This window comes from Leptosomus discolor, chromosome 3 (assembly GCF_034619465.1).
Source record: "Leptosomus discolor isolate bLepDis1 chromosome 3, bLepDis1.hap2, whole genome shotgun sequence".
NCBI lineage: Eukaryota > Metazoa > Chordata > Aves > Leptosomiformes > Leptosomidae > Leptosomus > Leptosomus discolor.
In genome coordinates, this window is record NC_141393.1 from 39,172,597 (window position 1) to 39,196,384 (window position 23,788).

At 46.3% G+C, this 23,788-nt stretch overlaps 1 protein-coding gene across 7 annotated transcripts in view; it reads right to left on the bottom strand.

The window, feature by feature from the left end:
- The window catches only part of SLC8A3 (solute carrier family 8 member A3), a 93,512-nt gene extending 71,459 nt beyond the window's left edge, over window positions 1–22,053 (bottom strand). For 5 of the 7 annotated variants that reach the window (XM_086462243.1, XM_086462240.1, XM_086462242.1 and 2 more), the window contains exon 1: window positions 20,288–22,053. In XM_086462243.1, coding sequence (XP_086318369.1) covers window positions 20,288–22,053 — 1,766 coding nt within the window. The remainder of the gene's footprint in view (window positions 1–20,287) is intronic. The other 2 variants (XM_086462244.1, XM_086462245.1) reach the window with 1 other exon arrangement.
- Between the last annotated feature and the right edge of the window lie 1,735 nt (window positions 22,054–23,788).

Sequence of the window (23,788 nt, forward strand, 5' to 3'; positions counted from 1 at the left end):
CTCTTTTTGCTAGCAAAGGTGGATTTTGCCCCAGCAGCTGCTGGGAGCCCAGCACAGCAGACCCACATCAGGCTGAAATCCAAGCTATGCGTGTACCGGGTGCTCCACAGCTAGCACTGCCAAGGAGCTCTGCTGTTGCCAGAGCTCAGGGGTACTCCTGGGTCCCTCAGCATGATGGCACAGTCCAGGACAGTGGTTCCACGTCGCCTTTGCCAGTTTCTTTGAGGACTGTAGACCTACCGCAGCCTCTCTGCTCCCCCCACTTTCCAGGTTTAGCAGGAGGAAGGACACATTCTTCAGACACCATGTAAGAAAACTTCCATCCATCAACACTGGGGAGGGCTTGTCTGCCTGGGAATGCTCCAGAAAATTAAGCTGAATTAATTAGGAGTGAGAAGTTAAGGCATGAGAAAGCCATGTGTGGATGCTCACACTCTGAAATTACCATGACCTCAGTTCAGTTTAGATTAATCTTCCTGTAAAGGGATTTAGTCTAGAATAAGGTCCCAGGAATGAGCTCATCCACACAAGCATTTAACAGACTAACTAAAGCTTGCAGACAAACCCACAGTCAATAAAACTACAACTGGTCCAGCCTGGTTTTGAGACTCGAGTCCATGCTCAGTGCACAGCCACCAAGCTAGACACCAGTGGCACTGTGCTCCAGTTTTTCAAGTTTTCCACAATTTCTGGGCATATCTTCATCTCTATGCTAAGAGCCAGTCATTGTAACAACTGACAGAAGCTTCACATCCATCATCACAGCAGAGGCCAGAGCCACCATAAGCTTCCTGGAGAGCAGCACAGCCATAGCCTGGACTCCACCGCTCCAAACATACAGTTGCTACCAATACAGCTACAGGGTGTTTAGAGACCTGTTAACCACCGCAGTCATGCTCTACCCCACCAGCTCTGGTCAGCACAGAACGTTTCTAGATGCCAGTCTATAACTATCATTTGGATGTTCTTTTATTATTTTGTTGTGCAAAGATAAGCACTTGTTTCTTGATTGCAATAGTAAATCAAAAGAAAGATGTCTGCATTCAGCCATTTAAAAAAAAGATCCCCACTAAAAAGCACGACTTGATTTTGCTACAGAAAGTGATGCTTGAGTCTGCAGTCTTAGCTCAGCAGTGTTCTGGCACACATACTACATCAACCAAATTAAGGGACAATATCAAGGAGAACACTATCATGGCAGAATTAATTTTGTCCCATGCCATGACAGAGATGCTTACCCAAACGTAATTCTTTCTCTTTATACACAGTGCAGACATCAACAACATAACCACGCCTCGTTATTTAAATACCACAAAGCCATATTATACTGGCAAGTGCCATACCTCCCAGTACAGTGAATCTCTTTATGCATTACAGACAAAACTTCTCAGAGTCATTCATGAGAAAAGGGTTTAGTACACTGCGCTTACACAACATACTAGAAATTAAATATAACAGCACATAATAAGAGAGAACCGCTGCAGGCATATTTAGGCCACCTATGTTTTGCAGCTAAAATAGCTCTGAAGTTAACTGTTTCACCCTCCAAAGCGGAGCGCTAATGGACAGTGAATGGCATAATACACAGCCATTGACTTGGAAGGGAATTTTTGCCTAAAAGGCTTACAGCAGCAGCTTTCAGCCTGCCATTTGGTTGGCAGGCTGCGGACTGTTCCTGAGGGATTCACAAAAGGTTACTGCAAAAAAAACGGGATCACTATACACCATGAAACAAAGTCAGATGTTTCTAGAGGCTCATATAACCCCCTAGAATATTTTAAAGGGGCCAAACACTGAGAAGGGCTGACAACCCCAATATGGTGGACAAACTCCTTATTTTATTTTGCCTGGTTCACACCAGTGTAAGTCTCTTAATGCGAAGGGAGCATCTTCTGATATATACCAGTGGCTTGATAAAAATTAAGAGAGAATTAGGCATAGGTCAATTCAGCTGCACGTGGCAGGATCAGGATAATTAAACTGGTGAAGAGCACAGCAGACTGCAAAAAACCAACAAGATGTTTCATATGTGAAGCTCTGCATGTAGAAGACACTGACAGTACGTTTTATTATCAGATAAACAGTTTGTAATTGTGTAATTAAATATCATTTTATAACTATACACACTGGGGGCACAATTAATGTTCTGCTTGGCATTATTGACTTCTAGGACAATCGTGCAAATGGAATGTTCTCTTAAGATTTTTTTTTAAATAGCCTCTCTTAGGTTTAAATAGAGAATGCAAGAGAAGAAAGGTGGCTCTCCATCCCAGGGAAGGATTTTGCACAAAAACACCCTTCGTTGGATGTGCCACATGCTCACCTCTGGCAGCTGCACTCAGGATCCACCTGCAGATCCCCTTAGCAAGCATCCTGCCCCAGCTCCCGCTTCAGGCAGCCCGCACAGGCATGGGTTACTGGGGCACAGCATAGCCATGCTCAGCTCCACATGGTTTACTACAGAACAACAGTCATCTGAACAGCGGAAAGGAAGGCTAAGGAGAAGCAAAGCAGGAACAGCTGCAGCACATGGTGTTCATGAACATCTATATCAGAAACTTAGCCATGTCCAAAGTCTCCATTCCATGCAGTTCTCATGGCTGAACACAGTCAGCAACTACTAGTGCAGAATAAAGCTATGTTCCCTGCTTGATGCCAAAAGTGCCATCAAATGTCTGCCCTGCTTACGCGTACTGAACGTTAAACACCATTTAGCTGGGCCCGGCGATGTCACAATTTGCCATTAATGGTCCTGCATCAGGGTGAAGCACTCTGTGCTCTGCATGGATAACTAGTGACGGCAGGAGGTAGCTTGGCTGTGCCCAGCATAAAGTCTAATTCAGAAAAGAGCAGAAGGGAATGTGATGGTCTCCCTCTCTGTATTCCAGCTCCCAGTCACCAGGAACTTAGGGACCATCTGCGCCCCAGTCTGTATCCACCACAGTGTGCCGAACACAAGGGGCTGTGCAGTAGACTGCCACTTCCAATCTCTTAAAACTCACTTACTGGAGGTGACACCAACATTACGTATGATGTTTCTCAGCTTTTCTTATATTTGCATTACTTGCCAATCCTGGCTGCTTTCTCCAAGGATTTTTAAAGCAAATGAAGTAGAGGTGCAAAAACACGATTGAATTGAGAAATGAAGGAGGGCTAGAGAAGGAGAGCAGATAAAAAGATGCATATAGGAGTATACACAGAGGGGGAAAAAAAAAAAAAAGAGAGAGAGAGAAAAAAGAATATGAAAACTCCATCTGGCTTCTTTCAAGAAAAATGGAGGCTTGGCCCTATTCCAAACTGCATAAGCCCTTATTGTTTAATGAAGAATCAGTATTCAAACAGTGAGGACAGTCAGCCCCACTGTACAATACCCAGTTGTTCTCCATCCTCCCAGGGCATGTTTGATGAATTCAGTCAATGCTGCTAACCTTAGGCTGGAGCGTGGGTGGCTCTGTCACTGGATGGCACAGCTTACACAGGGCAAGTGCCAAAAGCACTAATTTCAAGACTGATCTCTTATAGCATTGGTCTGATAGCACAACAGGCTGCCATGCCAATACTCAGCACCCTGAGCATCCCCTCTGGGATTTGAAGGCTGCAATTAGCAGGTGAACGTGCCACCTTCCCAGAGGCTGAAGAAAGCACCTCAGTCCCTATTGATTGCCAATCAATAGCTACTTCCCATTTCTCCCTCTCTGTTTCTGCAGTAGCAAGTGTTAGTAATCAAGTAAGAGTGACAGGCTGATAAGATCCTGTTATCAGTGCACCAGCAAAATGGGATTCCAGATCTAATCTCCAGTGTCACATTTCCAACCCTGATCACCGAGATTTAACCACTCCAATGACTGAAGTATGTAGACACAGCTGCTTAAGAGAAAACTTCTCAATCTCCACCCAGGCCAAGAAAGCCAACTGAAGAGCCAAATTCCTGCTCCCACTGAAACCCAGCGAGCAGGAACAACTGCAGGAAAGGCCCCTAATGGCAGGGGTTACTGTTTACTATGTCTTTTCATTGCTTCCTACTGTGCTTTTCCAGTCACTGCAAGAAACAAAAATGCCATGCAGCCGAAAGGGTCAGAACTGTCCTTTTATTCCATTTTTTCACAAAGGAACACTACCAAAAACTGAGTTTCTCAAAGAATATCTCACAGACTCTTCTGGGCCTGTGAATTCTCCACACCCTCTCAGCTGGGAAAAGAAAGTCCTTCCGCTCCATAGGGCACTTAAATATTTCAGTGCTTACCTGCACTCCAGTCCTGGCAGACCTTGGTTAAAATCTTGTGCAAATAGCCCAATTTCATGGCTATTTACTGTCATGTCTTCATGGCACGTGGCCACCTAGAGACACCTGAGAAGGAAAGCTTTAAAGAAGCTGCCATGACTGCAGAGCTTCTGCTCGTCCAACTGATCAAGTCCAAATGACATGGAAGTAACTTTGACAACAAAACAGCAAATACCAGCAAAGATATGGTTAACACAACTCCCTCCACCTGAACTGCAGGAGTCTTTCTATCACATATAAGAGGCTTGAGCTCAGGCCCTCAGAGGACTACTCTATTTAAAATTGAATGTCAACAGAAAAAGAAGAAGAAATTCAACCAGATATCAGGGTTGAAAAACAGACAGGCTGGCTGTTGTGTTACTCCACATGAAGTACATGATACCTGAGATCTCAAGAATATGGTCCTTCTCCCCTCCTTATCATTAGCACGTTTTTTGCCTATTACTTCTGGAATGTTTTTCCTGCTTTTTCTCCCTTTCTCCCAGTCAGTTACAACAGCAGTGTCTGGAAGAGAAACTTGCTCTGGGATCACCACTGCTGGGCCCCAGCCAGCTTCACAAAACAGCATAGCCTGGGGGCACTTGCTTCTGCCCCTGCAACCTCAGCACCTGCTGGACTCTTAAAATTTAGAAACACCACCCCAAAGGTCAAAGCAACAGATCACCAGGAGAGCATGTTGCTGGATGTCCTCAGCCATTTCCAGAACATCTCCATTTCCAACAACATCTGCATACAGCTGTGCAGGTGGAAATTCAACACACGGTGAGTACATATCACATGTAGCCATCATACAAAGGGACATACTCTAATGCTATCCATGGGGTTCAGCAAGTAGGACACTTGCCAGACTGGGATACAAGCTGCTACCTGCTCTCTTTGGGAGCTCTGCTGTATGTCTAGTAACCAACATCTCAGCTGGTGAGCATCTAAGAGCACTTGCCTGTTTCAGATGGGAAGAAGGCACAAAATGGGCATTTAGTGGGAAATTCCAGGTCACCAGCTTTGCCTGGACATTCCCCAGAGCAAGGGAGAAGGTAGGCAGCCCAGGGAGACCTTCCCTTGACATCCCAGTGAGGACCAGATCTGCTTCCATCTTTTACAGGGAATAAACCTCTGCCACTGCCTGCAAAATCCTGAGTCAGTAGCAGTGACTTATTGGGCTAATATTTAAGACATGCTATCCCATTGACTAACGTCCACAGGGACTGTTAAGGTCCATGGGGTCCACCCTGGGCAGCAACAGCCATTGAGACAGGAACACCATGGGGGTACATAACTGTGTGCATGAGCATAACTTCTGCATAACAGAAGGGCAGCACTTTGAAATTTGTAGTCAAACATCAGCGTTGTGTAGGTATCCAGCACTGTGGTTTCTCCACTGTGTTGCTAATATCGATCCTCCTTATATAGCTCACTGATTGCTGGTTAATTATACATCACTGATAAATCAATGCACTGCTTCAATCCCGATTTGGTTTAAACTGCATGAACCGAGCATTTTTTCCCCACAGCACAGCTCCTTCCCTGCAGATCTGCTCCCAGCCAGCTGGCCTCCAGCCTGCACCAGGACAACAGCTGACCCCATCCCAGACACTGGACCTTCAGTTCTCTTGCCCAGCTTCCTGAGGCCCCTGTTGGCCTGTGTCTGCTGCACACCGAGATCCCTCTGACCAGCAACCCACACTTCAGCATACCGGCCTTCCCCTTGGACCACGGTCCCTGTGGGCTCACTGGGGCACAGCTGCATGTCACCCCATCAGACCAGGCATGGATCAAGCTGCTGAACTGTTCAGACCTTATGTTGACTTCTCAAGGCTGTGATTAGGAACTGGCTACCCATTAAACCTCAAAGCACTGACCTCCACCTTTTCAGCCTGACAGACCAGACAGCTTTTTAATCCATCTTGTAGTCACCTATCAAGGCCGTATCTCCCCAGCCCAGCTATAACAGTGCTATGGGAAAACACATCAAACACTGAAAGCCAAGGTAAATGACACCCACTGCTCATTCCATGGCCACCAACTCAGGCATCTCATCACAGAAAGCAATCGGGTTAGTCAGGCATGATCTGCTGTGGTAAACTCATGCTGACTGTTCCCAGTCACCTTCCTGCACCTAGAAATAGCACAATCTAACATATATCCACTCCAAGTTGGTTGTCCTTCACTGTAAAAAAGCTTTTCCTTGTAGGTTCTTGGCCTGATCAAGGACAAAAGCAATTTAAAGTTGCTAAAAAACATTAACAGGATCTGGAGAGACACTTGGGTAAGTCCTTATCGCACAAGTTGCGATGAGCATATACCCACATCAGGTGCCTTGATGTCAGCTAACAAGCAGGCTGCGAGTGAGACCCTGCCACCCTTATAGATAAATCTTCAGTCTCCACAATTCACAGAGGTACTTATCAGGGTCTGGGAGCAGGTCCTTACTGGGGACAGTACAGGCAGCACAAATGGAGGAGACAAAAGCATCACCTCCTGCCCACAACATATGTGGGTGTGCATGTGACAGAGAGAGGGGATGGTGTGCCCAGTGGTTGCAAACAGGTAAAAACACATCAATATTTCCACAACTGCTAAGGGGTTAGCAAGAGGTTGATGCTTTAAACGGCAGGGATCTGGTGAGACACCACATCCCTGCAGGAGCCTTGCAGCAATAGCTGACATTCAGATCTCAGCAGGCGCCTCAGAGAGGGCTGCAGGAGCCCAGGGTGGCAGGGGCAGCAGTACCACAGCATGACATAAAGCCCACCTCTGTTCCCAAAGAGAATTGATGTGCCCTGTCTGGGCAAAGCAACTGAAGCATCTCAGAGGTGACCCTGGACAGGCCACCCCAGGGAGGCTTTGTCCCCAGCACCTGGTACTACTCAGTGGCTGTGCAGGACAGCAGGCTGTGATTTCTGCAGCAGTTGTGCTCTTGCTGAAGAAAAGTGTCCATTTTGAGTCCCTGCATCCCAGCCATGCTGACCGCCCTGCCCTCCGGAGCCTGCATTTTCAACAGAGCACCAAACTCTCTCTGATCACCTTTCCAGCACTGAAGGATGCTCAGTACCCAGGCACTCACACCTCAGTCACTGCATGCTCCCCAAGAGTGGCACAACCCTCCTCATGGGATGGGCATGCTGCTGTCGACTGCGCCAGCCCCAAACCTGCCCAACACAGGCATCCCCTCACCCTGACCACCCCCTGCCATACAGTATCTCAGAGGACTGCAGGCTGCCAAACACATAGTGCCTACGGGCATTTGCTTTTGCTTGGTAGATAAAGTGATCCTCCTGCCCAAGTTGTTGAGTAATTTGAGATCCCTCCATACAAAAGGAGAAATATGAACACAAAGTACCTTTAGTTGCTATGAGAAACTGCCTGAGGTAACCAAACAACACTACCTCAATATTGCTCAGGCAATCTCCGTGCTGTGTCTACAGGAGGTCAGAAAACCTTGGGTGTGCTACTGTCCCATCACCCTGCAACAGACAAAGCATGTTTCTAAGGCCAAGTGAAGCATGAGCCAGCTGGTAAAGGGTTATCCTAGGAACAGAAAACCAAGGTGTCACTCCACAACAATTTCCTTGTGCAAATGCAGGTGAGCAGCGAGAGTTACTCCAGAGCTGTGGTGAAAGCACAACCCTAATGCAGCCAGGGAAGAGCCTGCCACAACTGTTTGCCTAAGTCTCCTGTTCTAGACAAGGACATGATGCTCAAGAGCCACCAGGATTTACACAATGGTTGAACATTTTCTTTCATGATAAATCTCTTGCTTTGCTGCATTGTTTGGATTTGGGGATCATCATGACAGATACGGAGATGCCAAGAGGGATGAAGATATGCATGGAGAAGAACTCTGCTTTTCTCTTCACTCCTAGCCATACTCAACTAAAGGCAGTGCTGCCTGAACATATGGCTTCTCAGTGTGACCTGAAACATTCACTGGCAATGGGTAGTGGGAAGAGGTAGGCTCCAAGGTGCTGTTTCTTTCTTCTGTTGTTGCTTTGTTTGGTTCGTTCTGTTTGGTTTTTTGGTTTGTTTATTTTTGGGGTTTTTTTGGGGGGGCGGGCTGGGCAGGGAAGCAGGGGCAGAGTAGAGACAGCAGCATGGAAAGAGCAGGAAGCAGAAGACAGCTCCTCCTTCCCTTGGCTTGCCTCAGCAAGGCTCAAAGTGTCTTTTCCTACCACTTAGTGGAGGAGGAACTAGGAGATAAATTCCAATCCACCTCCAAGACGTCCCCACTGACTCAGAAGTCCTGGTTGAAGTACTGGCCTTGCCCCAGTCCCACATTAGGGGAGAAGACCAAGGCCCCGCGGTTCTCAGCAAGTAACTCTCATCCATTTCTTTTTCTCATTCCATCCACAATGCTCTCTATCTGCCTTTCTCCAGATTACTTAGCAATTCACAGCTAAGCTGCTTCAAGCCCTGGACATAGCCCTACCAGGGCCCTGCTGGACAGTGATAACCCATGTAATTGTCCCCAAGGAGAGACCAACGCCATTTAAAGACACCTCTGCTCCACCTTTGGCGGTTCACCCCCAAAATGCCAGTCAAGAACACACACAGAGATTCAGATTCATTGCCTTCAAGGTCAGCACAATGTTCTCCTGCCTCCTAATGGGACCAAACCTCGCTCATCCACCGCCTCTGTCATCTCTCAAAGGTGCCTTCCCGTCCTCTTGCCTGCTTCAATCTTGTATTCCAGAGGTGTCTAGCTTACTCAGAGCTCTGGGATTTCAGGGCAAAAATCCCTTGGGGCTGACAGCCAGCAATGCAACAGCACTCACAGCAACTACCATCTTGTGACAGACACATGGGTTTATTCATGTTGGTGGACAAACATTCTGGGAGAGCCTTCTGAAACTGAACTACAGCAGTGTTGGAGGCAGTACAGTCTTGGCAGTGCATCATCAGACCTGTATAGACTAGGGCAGTGCATCATCAGACCTGTATAGACTAGGGCCATCCTTCAATGACGAGGCAGCTAATGCCGTTTCCCAGCAGACTTTTACTGTGGGGAAGGAAATTCCTCCACGTGATTTATTTAGGCACACGAAGTCACTCCAAAGCCCTCACCCCGCCCTCCCTCTCCAGTTTTCTGCAATTGATTTAAGCTGATGCCTCTGGTGAGAGTTAATTAGAATTACAGTATCCCATGGAAATCCCCTATGTGGTGGTCAAGTTCACTGTTTCTCACTTCTAGCCGTAAACAGTTTTGGATGCTGTGACACTGCGTTTCAACTGGCACTACAATTGTTTCTCTCCCCAGAACACCCCAACTTATACCAAAATTTTACAGGGTACCAGCAGAAAGGTGAGACACTGCCTATTATGGAGCTCAGTCCCTTCAGCACACTCTCCATCACAGGCTATTACTACACAACAGGGGGCAAAAAGCCCAAGTTTAAAGGGTTAAAGAAAACTTCCCATCCTTCAGTATTCCCAGGAAGCTTCAGAGAGGATGTTGAGGGTGGAGGTAAGTGGCCTTGGTCAGAGTGGTCCAAGGGCTGGGAAGAGGAAAGTGGGGGTGGCAATTCTCACATGCTGCTAACAGGTTTATTCCGCTGGCAGGGATTCCCTTCAGAAGCATTTGGGTAAGTGCTGTACACCGCCGAGTTCAATCTGCGCTAAGCAGATTACTTCCTTACCGGTGAAAGGTTCTGGGCAGCAGCAGAGAGTTGCTCACCATGTGATATGAGGGGGCTGTCATTATGTTTCATAGATATGATATAATTATACGTTCCCTGGAGGGTACTTCTAATTGAATTATAGGGTGTCTCACAAGTATTCTGGGCAGCAGTTTGAGGAAGCTCTCACCGCCCAGAACAAGATATAGATACCCTTTAATTCCATTAGATGTACCCTCCAGGGACCAGGCTGTTACTCTATGCAGCAATTCACTTAAAAAAGAAAAATTACCTCCCCCCAAAATTGGAAGGGAGGTACCCTTAGCACAAGTTTGTTGTTGCTGTGTACTTGCTCCTCACGCCTCTTTTCCACAAGCTCCCAGCCCTGTGAAACTCCCTTGCCTGCCACCTGGGACAGCCCTGCACTGCAAGGGAGAAATCCCTCGCCAAGGGCAGCTGCTGTCCCCTGCCTGGGTGGCTGCTGGGCTCCCTTCCCAGCGCAGGGCCAGGAGATACAGCACTGCACAAGGTGTCACATGCCAGGCGAGATGTACAAGGGAGCAAGCTTCCATTAGAAAAAGGCCCTGAGAAGCAATCCCCAAAGGCAGGACATTAATAGCCCCAGGGCAGGCCAAACAGGGGCTCCAGTCATTAGAGCACACACTGGTGCGGCTCCCCCCTCAGCCTGCCCATCCATTTGTCCTGCCTTCAAACCTCCCTGGAGCTGTGAATAGCTACCCCAGTCCCTCAGAGACAGCTGGAATGACCCCAGGACAAGGCAGCTTGCTCCTCTGAGGCTGGCCATGTTTCCATCACTTGGGCACCCACAACTGTGCTACCAGAGCCATATTTCAATCTTTGGATTTTGCTCCACATTTTAGTACGGACTCACTCAGTTTTTCCTCATGAACCAGATCTTCCTGGGGAGCTGCAGCACCAGGCTTGCAAAATCCACTGCCCTACTGTCCCAGCACAGCCTGCCTGCGAGCAGCACGCTGGGGACCGGTACCCCTAAACCGCTCTGCACCACAGCGCCTCACCTCCCTGGGCTCCCAGGTGGCCAGAAGCACCGCACAGGAACACACGTGGACCTACTGCTCCCCACAGAGCTCAGAGAAGAAAAAACCCCACCCGTCCACTTACTGATGCTCTCCCAGCACCAATAGCAACAGCTCCTTTGCTCTTTACCCTCTCTTCTGGGAGCTGCACACCAAGGAAATCACTCTGCGCTTCTCTCCTGCTCTGCCACTGCTGCCTACAACTTACTGTCAAGCTAGAGGAGATGTCACATCTGTTATGCGGGTTTTTTTGCTGCTCTGTACCATACAAAGGATGGGATAATCAGGCTCCTGAGCCTATTTTTTCTTTTTTTTTTTAAATTCACCTCAAGGGAAAGCCAGTACCAGCTGCCCACCACAAAGTCTAATGGCCTACTGAAGCTGCCATCAGCTCTGACTCCCACAGACTATGTCTAGCATTGCTCCGCTTGTCAGGCTACAAAAAGAGCAAGATAGACAGTTACGCCAAGAACTTGCTAATTATAGAAAATTACGACCTTCTGATAGGACAGACACCACAGTCACCGCCAAGATAAAGCGTACACAGCTCCTCACGTTTCCACAGTGCTACAACCTCACATACCAGCAGTAGTCAGGCATCTGATACGCTCCACCCTGCTACAGCTTTCAGGTATTGCTCTGCAGGATACAGCTGATGAAACCCTAGGATCCCAATTTCTAGGCAAGCAGTTATTGCTCATACATCGTCCGTTCACTGTGCTTTTGCATTATTCACAGATCTGCCCACCTCCGGTGGTGTCAGCTAACAGGACACATCTGGGAAAAACTGCCAAGTCACACATTCTCTCTCCCCAGCTCCACTACAGAAAGAGAAACCTACTGTGAGCTATCAAAGCTAACCACAGTCCACCCCAAAATAAAGAAGCATTTCTGATGTGTTAGAAAACAGAGCACTCAGTGTTTATTTAGTCTTGCACAGTCGACACTCCAGTCCCAGCACATCCTTCTTAAATAGCATCATGGTCCAGTTGTCTTTACTAAGGGAGGTAGAGATAGCAATATTAAGCCAAAACTCTCTAGCAGATGAGGTAAAAGAGAGACCAACCCAGGAGGGAAGACAGATAAAGCAGAGATAAGTGGAGCAGAACTTCTGTATTACATATTGATGGCTTTATCATCTTTTTTTTTTTTTTTTTTCTCTAAAGGATAAAAGCAGAGCAGCACAGTGCTCAGGTGGGGATTTTTGTAAGGCCTTTGCTCACACCAGGTACAGCATCAATTCCTGGCCTCTTTATAATACCTAGAAGGAGAGCAGAAGGACAAAGCAGAGGCTGTCACAGATCTGATGTTCAGAGGAGGGTTTCCAGGTGCTGGAGTCCATCTCTGAGGCTGCACCAGGCTTCAAGGCAGCTCAGTAGATGTCTCTGTTAGCCTCCTAAGGACGGGTCCTGCAAACCCTGGCAGGAAGAACGGGTCCTATCTGATGTTCAGGCTTCCACCTCGCTGCCCTTCCAGCACAACCCACCCAAAGGGCCCAACCCACTGAGCAGCCAGGGCCTGCTCAACACCAGGACTGGCTTCAGCTGAAATGCTCGCAGCAGTACGTGCTGGCACCCAGGCAGAGACTAGAGGGGCCTCATCTGTCAACAGCCCATCTGCTAAGACAGCTGTAAATATGCACCAGTCCACATTCCTCCCAGCTTTAAATCTGCTGTTTTCACTGAAGCTAAACGGAGGATGAAGTTGGTCCCCGGTGCTTCTATCAGCTAGCATAACAAATTCTCTTATCACCTTTTATCCTGACATGAGGTAAATAAGAAACAAGCCACACTGCTAGCAACAGGTAAATCATCTCTTATTTGAAACAGCTGCCACCTTCCACCAGGATCAGCTGCTTCTATTTAGCCACAGCAAAAAACGTGCTGGAGGACCTCTGGCTAGGGAGGTTTTAGACTCTGGTGTTCTCCTCATCTCATTTGGAAAATAAGCCCATATTTAACTCAGAAACTTTGCTGGCACATTGATCTGTTAGAAGGCACAGACACATTACAACGATACCGTAAGTAACATTCCTGCTGTGGGTTAAACACACACCCCCCCCCCCATACTTGGAGTGATATATGGTCTATCAAGCCTTGCCACCAGCATTGTTTCTCATCCCCTGAAGCTGCATCATTCAAACGGTGCCTCCTCCTCCTTCTATAGGTGGGAAACAAACATGATCTGTGCCTCTGCGACCTGTATGTAAAGGGCACGATGTCTAGGCCACTCATTTGCAAATGTGCTCCACGCAGTAATGCACAAGTCAGTATGAGTAAAGGAGGCAAAGCTCATCCAAGCCACAGTAGACTTCTTTTGTCTTGGGTCAGTTCCAGTCTGTTGTTTGGTTTTAAACCCAAAACTTGGTTGTGTCATTTGGCAGGGTGAGTTTCCCTGTGTTTACTCTGATGTAGGAATATCACTGCCCTCTCTGATACCTCCCAGAATGTCCCTTCCAAAGATCTCCTACTTCAGGAACCTGTGAGCTTCCCAGGGGCTTCTCTGCTGGATCAGAGCACACACCAGCTCTCAAGAGCCAATTTCTACCACATGACTCTTTTTGAGCTGGGGTCCAAGGCCTTCCCTGTTTAATGCTGTCACACAAACTCATACAAATGCGTCCTTTGATAGGAAAGAAGTCACAATCTCCAAGACAGGATGTCATTTGCCCTTCTTCATGGACAAATGGCAAGTCTGTCCCCCCAACACGTGCCAATAGGACTATCTGGGAATGTAAAGGTCAGCTCAGGGCTTTTCTTCTTCCCTGGGTGGTGCCACAGTCTCATATTTCTGCAGGCTGATTTTACATACGCTCCAGGAACAGCCCCCCGACACCTTAGACTAATCTCCTGCAGGTCACACCCCCTAGACCTCACAATGGGACTACAGCAGAAGCCCAGAGCATGCATGCGGGTGTGTAGAGGACTTCAGTTAAATTAGAACCTGGTACTGTTAAGAACTCTGGCATGAGAATTTCACAGCAAGAAGCAAATACAACAGCCTTTCACCACTGGCAACATAGTGGGGGAAAGTTTTATTAACAGGAGGACAGCTGCTACTGTTTTCCCTTAATCTGAATTGAAATAGGAATCAAGAACTTCTACTTTATGTGAAGATGTAGGAACAGAAAGCTATAAGGAGCTTACCCACTGATGGAAACAAAGTGGAGAAGAGTTTGGAGGATTCAGTCACAAGTTCAACACCAAGAAGCTTCTAATGGGAAGGAAGCATGTCCTGAGAGAAGGAAACCATCAGCCCCACATAACAAATTTTCATTGCCTGGAGTCCCACTAATTACTCTTAATTTTTTTGAGGGCTGTTCTCCTCAGAGCCCAGAGCCTTAAGATCACTGCATGGTGTGTGAGAGCTGTTGAATAGAAGTTCAGGCTAGAATACCAAAATTATTTTGGTAATGAGCCCAGTCATTAATTGGAGTCATCACAGCTGATACAAATAAACCTGGGTCTGCAGATGCAGCACACCTTAATGCCATGTGAAAAAAATTAATTTAGGAAAATGAGCACCCAAAACTGCAGTTACTGTTGACAGCTTCAGGGACTAGTGAGGATATTGGAGCTACTGCCTATACCTGTCCAACCTGATTCACGATGTCTGGGGTGAGGTCAGTGAATCTGCATAAATTCACTGTGGTCCTAACAGGAAATTACAAGCTTGATGCACACAGACCTTCTGGATAGAGTACAGGCCAGCAGTTTAGGGAGATCAGTTTTATTCCTATCTTTGTCTCTGATCTGCTGGGTAATTGAGAGGGGAGAGAAGTCACTTTCTCTATACTTCCCCCCACCCCGCATCTGCAAAATGGGAATAATGTCCCTCAATCTCCTTTGCAAAGTGCTATGAGATCTACTGACGAAACACCATGCAAAAGAGCTAAGTATCATTAACAGCATTCCCCTCAAAATGCCACAACCATGACTGCGTAGGTGATCAAATTAAAGAATTAAGTTGACAGTTTCCTCGAGCACTGAATGACAAAAAGGAAGGACAATTAATTACACCAAACGTCAATATGACGTCCTTCAACCAGAAAACTGCCATTCACCTTTCTCCACTATCACCTTCACCAGATCTGCTGGGGGAAGCTAACAGCCACCACAGCAGGACCATGAGCAAGGGGGTTAGGACCCAAGTATCTCTGTGTCCAAGCATGGGTGGACCCGAGAGAAAATGGAGGAGGAAGGGATACCGACCTTCCCTCCAAACAAGGCTGGCACAACATACACAAGAGGGCTGCAGCAGCAGCACTTGGTGGCTGCCTGAGGCTGTTGTTAACCACCAGCCTTGGGGCACAGCACCAGCCTGAGCTTGACCCAGACAGGCCCATCTCTGGCACAGCTCTGGCCTTCACATGCATACATACATGCACACTCCACAAGCCCCTCTCCCAGAAAATGCCTGAAGCACCCAACATGAAGAAACGCATGTGGTTTTCCGCTGCTCAGTGTCATGGCAGCACTTTGGAGGACCAGCCCCGCCAAGCCAAGCACACGCTCAGGGACAGCCCAAGGCTCACTGTGACTACATGGAGCAGCCACAGCCACGCAAGCAGCAGCCTGAAGGCTTCTCTGGGGAGAAGCAGACAAAGAAAAGCAATGTGCAACTTGCACACAATGTCCTGCCCAAATCCTACAGGCAAAAAAAAAAAAAAATAAAAAAAAATAAATCTCCTGCCTATTGACGCAGGCAGGCTTAACATGTTTGTCTCCAGACTGTACAAATGGAGGAGATAGGCAGAGCTCTCAATAACAGAAGAGCTAACACACACAGAGATAAGTGACTATAAGTTTCCACACGTTCCCAAAGTTCAGCCATGCTGACTTTGCAGGCCATTTAATACCAGTTTAACACCACAGCATCTCTCAACATGCAGTTCTGAGCCACAGGCAATACTCTGAGAACTACAGAGGCAGGGCAGATGGCTACACCTCTACTAGCCATCAAGTCCTGCAAGTAATTGAGCAATCAGCAACAAAGGCAAGTAGCAAAGCAGATCTCTTGGCCTAAACATTAACTCATTACAGCTGCTGCAAATTACATGGCCACAACAGAATTTGTCACTTTATTTTCGGGGTGGCACATCAATTAGCTACTGGTAACTTGTGTATCTTCCTAAACTTTCTAAAGCAAATTCCTAGACAAATTGCCATAGAATTTAAACAGAGAAAATAATTTCAACAGAGAAAAATTAAATTTAATGACTTGCTGGGAGTTCCCTTTATTATGCAAAAATAAAATCCTTTAAAACCCAATTCACTTTTTGCTGCTGGCTCTTAATGATTTCTTTATTGGTTGGACATGATAGAGCAGCTGGGTCAATCATTCTTCTACATTTTCATACCTCCAAGAACCTAACATTTATTTCCATACAAAATCATTTAGTAGAAAAGTGTTTGGCCACCTTGTAAAAAAAATAAAAATAAAAATAATTTTTAAAAAAATCTAAGTTTTGGACTTGACTTTTTGAGAATTTCCTTTTAGTCAACAAGAGAGCTAGGACTCTGCTGCACTTGCTTAGGTCATATCTGACCCTTACTTGTGCAGGAGTTCAGAAATAACAAATACATTGAAAAAGAGACAGCATAATAAAATATTTGAGACCCGATCAATTCCCTTCGCAACAGATGACAGCATTCAAGATTATATGGCTTGATTTATAGCTATCCAACACCCATACACATCCATCCATACACACACACTGCATGGGACCATATTTCAGTAATAATGGCATTGTTTCAAGCCTCTCATCTCAGGCTGCTTTCTCCTGTCCTCCCACCTAAACGTGAGTGAGGAAACTTTGACCATGTTAGTCTAGAAAGAATCACAGAGGCAATAAGCAAGACCCGGTGGCAGGATCCATTTCCCTCTCATTCTGTAACATTTGCATCAACTCATCTTTTCTTAGTCCCACATATTTTAGGGAAAGCCTCTCAAAAACAACACTAAGACAGTATATTTGTCTTCTTATATTTAAGTGAAGACCCCTTCTCCACCTAGTTTTCCAGGAAAGTGCTTGTCCTTGGCCCTGAGGATTTGGTAGATGACAATGCCTCTCCTCTAGTTTAATCTCAAGGACACTGTGTAATCCAGTGCCCCTAAGATTAACCTAGCCATTGCTACACCTAAGGAGGCCGACCTACAAACTACTTACAGATCGCCTGCCGCTGCAGAACGCAAGCTGAAGTTTTTTAATTTGCGTGTCAGAGAATGAGCTGAGAGCGTGAACTGAAGCTTTTACCCTCCTCCAGTGCTTTTTTTGTGGCTGCAGTTCTGCAGATCCTTAGCATATATGCATAGCCACAGCAAAGCTTAGCACTGTTTTACATGTTTGCAAGATGCTGCTGATTAATTTCCTTCCTCCATAAGTCAAAAATCTTTTCAAAGTGACTCCATGAGGAGAACGACAAGGTTAAAGCAGTGAGGTAGGCAGGACTCCATCCACAAGATGCTCCTACACCAGCATGGAAACTAGAGCCCAAGTGTCACCTCTCCTAATCACTAGGTTGAAGTGGGGAGCACGTAACTTCTCACTGCTTTCTGATCCCCTGTCCTTAGCATTATCTACTGACCATCTTAGTCTTCCTGCCTTCTCCTCTGTTCTGCACTGGGCTTTGTGGACCCTTGGTCCCCCCTTCAGGGCACAGGGGATGTCAGTACCTTGTGATGGATTCCCCCCAGTGGCAAAGTATTTAAGAGGCAGGGCCTCAAATACTCAGCCAGGCAATCCCCTGGCTATTTGGTGACCCAGTGTCTTCATACAGCCTTGTACCAAGTGACACCATGATTAGTCACTCATACACTGCCCTCTGGGTCAGCAAAACTGTCCCAAACACCCTGTCTGCCCATCTTCCCAAACTGGGCTGAACAAAACTAGATAGTATTTGTTGGAATAGTAGCATTATGGGTCTGAACTCAAAATCCCGACCTGAATTACTTCAAATTTGTTTACAGCCTAAATATCTCCTCAAAATCATTTTTCCACATTCAGATTTAGAAAGCAAAAAAGGAAGAAGAGATTAAACCCACCCATTGCTGCTTCCAGGTTCCTACAGCTGCTTCCACCTGCACCTCAGAGGAGAGCTGGCAAAGTAAAGCAACTAGCCCGTGTTCACTGAATTTAAAGGCCAAGGGCTGATTACTGAAAACTACCTTCACATGCTTCCAGCCCAAAACTCCATTCCCAGAAGAGCTGGAGATTTAAAATGAAACTTAGGAGTGAATAAAGGCAGCCTGCTGGCTGACATGATCTCTCTCCTCATTCGGTTTATTAGTTTGATTAAGTGCTATGTTGAGCCAGACACGCTAATTCTAGCTTCAAAAGAAATTCATCTCTGCTAGCCACATGGTCTCCATGGCCACTATGGTTAGCAGGCTTTGTTCCCAGCAGTCTTCTGAGGCGGACGTGAAAGTCACATTAATACATTAGGTGTGGGGACAGTTTTAGGCACACCACAAATATCTCATCTGTGCTCTAGGGCATCTCCTCTAGGTCACAAACCACATTGTCAGGCAACCTACACGTACTTGTTTTCTGGACTGCCTTAATTTTCATTAGAGTCTGTCCCAGTAGGATGCACATGGTCCTGCTGAACGTGATTTGTTTTAACCCAAGTGAAGCAACTATGTGGGTACACTCTGACCTTCTGTCACACTTTTCAAAGACAAAAAGAAGTCTTCCATCAGCTAGAAGATGAAAAAAAGGGAGTACAGTTTGGAGTAGGATGGCTCATGGGCTTAATTCTTTGCTACCCCAAACCCGCTGGCCTTTCACTAATGGGTCTTCTTCAAGCAAGAAAAGTCTCTTTTCTTTAAGACCTGGCTGAAGCAAGATAGTACCCATTATATTTTAGGTAGCTTACTCACAGGAGACTGTAACCATACATCTGACATTCTTAATTTCCTCTAGAGAAATCAGCTTCTGGCTCAATTAAAGGGCCTAACCTGCATGGCCTATCACCCTAAAAAAGGTCAGATGAGGACAGCTGATCCTCTACCATCTCTGATAGTGGCTGAAGCCAGCCAACCAGGAGCTTCTCTTCCTTTAATAGGAAGAACATGTACTTATAATCAAGCACCAGGACTGTGGATAATAGCTAGATTAAATGCTTTAGTGGGCTAAGGCAGAAGGTGCTATTGAGTTAGGGCTTCCCTACTCCATAGCATTTAATACATTAACAGCCTTTTGGGTACTGTATTGGGAGGCTTGGTACAAAGATCTCCTTTCTCCGATGCCAGTTGCACAATTCTTCCTTTGATGGCTCAATTGATTAGGTGTTAACAAGAGGAACCTAGGCACTTAACACTAGGGAGTTTCAGTACCAGACTCACACCCCTCTCCCTCTCCCTACTCAGCTAAGGGATTTTTCTCATTCTTCACTAATGTTAACAGCAGGTACTTAAAGCAATTAGACATTATCACCGCTCTGGTCTTTATTACTTCCTAGCTTCATATCAGCTACTTTGTATGCAATAAAAGAGCTGAATTAACAGGACTGGTGCAGACTATTCTGTTTCCCTTCTTTATTCTGTATGAAAACACTGGGTCATGAAGCCGCATGGACAGGCTGTGAGCTGCACTGCTTTAGACTGTTATTGCCAATTGCCATGGTATTTTACAAGGGGAAAAACCACAGGTGCTAAAAGAACAGACATACGGATATCATAGAGAAGGTGACACAGGGAATATGGGTAGACCATAGGGATGTAAATGCTGGAAGGATTTCACAAGTCCAGCAGAACAGCTTGCAGCTGTGCTTACGCTGTGAATTAGCTGCCACCTGGACCTGCAAGTTGCACAGGCAGCCTAGGGACACAGGTATGATGTGTTGCTCCTGTGAAAATAAAGCCCCACATCTACTGAGCAGCTCTTGCTTGCCTGGGAATAACGGTTGTAAACTTTTCATCTAGGGATTGCAATAAACTCCTGTGCACTCTATATTTGGTGTTCAAAAAGAGGCTTTCCCCTATTTGCCCAGCCAGGTAAAAGCTAACCCTTTTTCTTCTCTCTCTACCTTAACTCTCTATTAACCCCTAGCTTTAGTACAGGACCTCAGAAAATTACATATTTTCCTCCTATCCACCCTGCCCCCCACCCTGTATTTCTAAGCCTCACTTTGTCATTCCCAAGAGGGAAGGGATAAGAGCTTTGAGCTCTTAAATCCTGCTGTCGGTTCTTGCCTGAAAGAGGTAACTAGGGAAAATGATGGAAAGCTGAAGAAAGAAGCCTGTCCCTTGTCAGCATTCACCTGTAATGGATGCAAAATGTGGGGTTAAACACCAGAACTAGAGCCAGGAACAGAAATGAATGAGGTACTTACACAGTTTCATCATTCTTGAACTCCAGCTCCCCATAAGTGTCTTCAAAGTCTTCTCCACCTCCTTTCGCTGTTCCTTCTACTGTCCTAAATGGCACTATGACTGTACCCCGAGCACCTGATGTCCTTAGGACTTTGACTTCCATCACACCAATGCTCTCACTGACATGTATAACATCACACTCAAATGTGAAGATGCCAGCATGATCATCATCCAGTATAGTCACTGTGGCCACACACGGGGAAGCCAATATGGCCTTTGGGTATGGGGAGTTACTGAGCTCTGGAGGTTCCTCACTCTCCACTATACGGAGGTTACTGAGCCGCACAAAGAAATGCTCATCTTCCTCAAAGATGTCATCATCAATAATTCCCACTGAGAACTCCTTCTGGGTCTCCCCTGATTTCAAGACAACAGTCCCCTCCGTGAACTCATAGTCAGCACCAGCATTGGCAGAGCCATCCTCTGTTTTATAGTCCACATAGATGGTCTTGGACACATCCCCTCCTTTCCGCACCACTGTCAGGAGAACAGCCCCACAGTTCTCAAGACACTGGTAGGAGCATGGGTCAAAATAAATTTTGGAGATGAATTCCTCAGGTTCGTCTGGCCGCACCTCATGCAAGCTGGTGCTCTTCTTGGCTTGCTCAGCTGCATGCTTCTTCAGAATATTGCCAGCTCCTGTCATCATCCTGGTAGCCTGAATGCGATAAAAGGCTCTGCTCTTTTGCTGATGAGACAAGGCATAGTAGTTAGCCATCTCTACCAGCTGGTCCAAGTCCTTTTCTGGGTGCTTTTGCTTCAGGTCCTTAAGGATCCGGATCATCTCTTTGCGAGATTCATCTACCTCCTTCCCCTCCACAGTCACTAAGTTTCCATCTAGAAAGTGGGAGTTCATCATCTTGCCATCCATCTCAATTCCCTTAGGGTGATCACCTTCTGATTCTATGATAATGCCCCTGTGCTTGTCAGTACGGTACTTTTTGTGCATATACTTATAGAAAAGCAGACGTCTATCTGCTATCCAAGCCAGAAGGACGCAAAGTGGAAAGAAGAAAAGTGTGAGCAGACCTTCCCAGACCTGAACCACACCTGGAGAGAAGACAGCAAGGATCATGTACAACCAGATGTAAGCAAAGATGCTCCACGCAGCTGTGACAAAGAAAACCCTCAGGTGTTTTATCTTTCTGGTTTCCCCATCAGGGATCACATAAACACAGATGGCAATGATGATAAACATATTGAAAGCAGCACTGCCAACAATTGTAGATGGCCCCAGGTCTCCAGCTACGAATCCATGCCCACACACTTCTATCACAGACAGAAGGATCTCAGGAGCAGAGGAGCCCAGAGCCATGAGGGTCAAGTTGGAAACAGTTTCATTCCAAATTCGAATGGTGGTTGTCGTGGTCTCTCCATTTGGTTTCTTAATCGTGATTTCTTTCTCTTGTGATGTAATGACCTCTATAGATGCCATGAAACGATCTGCAATGATGGAGACTCCAAGGAACATGTAGATCAATGCTACAAAGTATACGATAACACGGGCAATTTTGTCCCCAAGGGATGGGTTTTCTGGGTACCATATTGGCAGGATAACACCTTCCTTGCAGTCAAAAGATCCTGAACACGAGCTGTTTTGTACTGAACTGGTTGAGTCTCTCGTCAGGCCAGCATCCACCTGCAAACCATGCAAAAACAGCACAAAAGTAACCAGCCCAAAATGGAGGAAGGCTGAGGTGACAGGCTGCAAGCTTAACCACGCCATACACAAGATGCAATGTCCACTGTGTAGATCCAAAAAGGCCGAGAACCTGAAACAAACAAAACAGAGAGGAGGGGGGGAAGCATGAGAGAAAACGAAGATGCAACATTTACCCAAACACACTTCAGTGTCTCACCACTGAAGAGTACTGGTAGAGATGCACGGGTTGTCTCTCTGTCACTTTGAAGAAGGTATTTAGCCAGGACTTTAACAAACTGCAGCATTTACATGCCCAGCAGATGAAGATCAATTGCTAGAAGAGTAACTCAGAGGAAAAGTATATATATATATATATATATAAATATATAAAATAGCCCAGTCTTGACCTATAACATGTGCAACAGCAGTACTGAGTGCTCAGCAGCCCCTCACCTAATGATGCCATGGTGTTCCCCAGCACATAGCACTTCAACTCAGCACAAGAAACCAAATCTAAAAGCTCTGCTGCCTCACCACCCTAGGGATAAGACAAGTCAAGGAGTCACTAGCAACACAAGAAGCACCATTTAAGGGCAGTGAGCAATATCCAAATGAAGTCCATTTGTTACAGACATTCTTTCAGTTATGAATTATGGAGTACCTTAGTGGCCAAACCATCCACACAGCCAGCCCCTCCTAATAGGCTGCAAAGTCTCCAGAAGGGTCCTAGGGCTCCTCTAAGGTTCAGAGGAACCCTAAGGTTCCACGTTAGGAGGTAAAGATGCCAGCCCAGAAACAGGGCAGAGGACTCATGCTCGGCAAAGCACCAAAAGCCATTTTTCACTAGCCTTTCCATTATGATCTGGATGACCACATTTTATACCAACAATCCTGCTTTCAAATGGACACAGAAACCTACAAAACCACCACAGTTAGAAAAAGCTGTGCTCATGAACCCAGAAGACAGAACAAAATGCATGTACCTGCCAACATTCCCTCTGCATCCCTAAGAAATTGTTATATTTTCAAATACCCTCTAAAATGAAAGTAATCTCTTACCTAAAATACCATGCAAAAACAAAGGAGCTGATTGATTTTTCATGTAGATTTGGCATATCACTGCCCAATAATGCCTTGTATTACTTATGGACTACATCGCTGTAGGGCTTGTGCCACTTAAAATTGGATTCTGAGCCCTTCACATTGTCATGGATCACACTATTCTCCTTCCTTTATAAGAGGCCTCTGGAAGAATTTGGTCTCAGGCTTAGCTGACAAATCACATTTGTGAGTCCAGACACAGCCAAGTATCTCACAGGAAACATCAAACTTAATAGCAGCATTATCTACAGCACTTGGAAGGTTCAAGAGCCTTAACTCCCACTAACTTATCATTGAGGTTTGTAGTGCCAAATCAGTCGAGCTGGGATTCATTTCCCCTACAGTAACTATCTAAGTCTTGGACAGTAAGTCAAATGCTTAGGCTCCCTGTGTGGTCAGATGAAATAGACAGTTGCTTCCAGGGGACGAGCCTTCCTGTCCCACCTTGTTCTGACCCAAAAGATGTACTTAAGACACACATCTCCAGAAGGGATTTTGCCCCTTCCCGTCTCTCTCCAAGGTCTCAAGAGGGTGCCCAGTCAGCCAGTTTAGAGCAGATGCCTAACCTTCAGATGGCAGCAGTTCAAAGAGATGAACTGGCCCCCGAACGCTTGAGGAGGTGCCTCCCCTCTCCTTTGCACTGTAAATATTCCAGGCAACATTTTAATGTTATCAGCATTAACAAATGCATCTTGAACAGCTATTTTATCAACGTGTT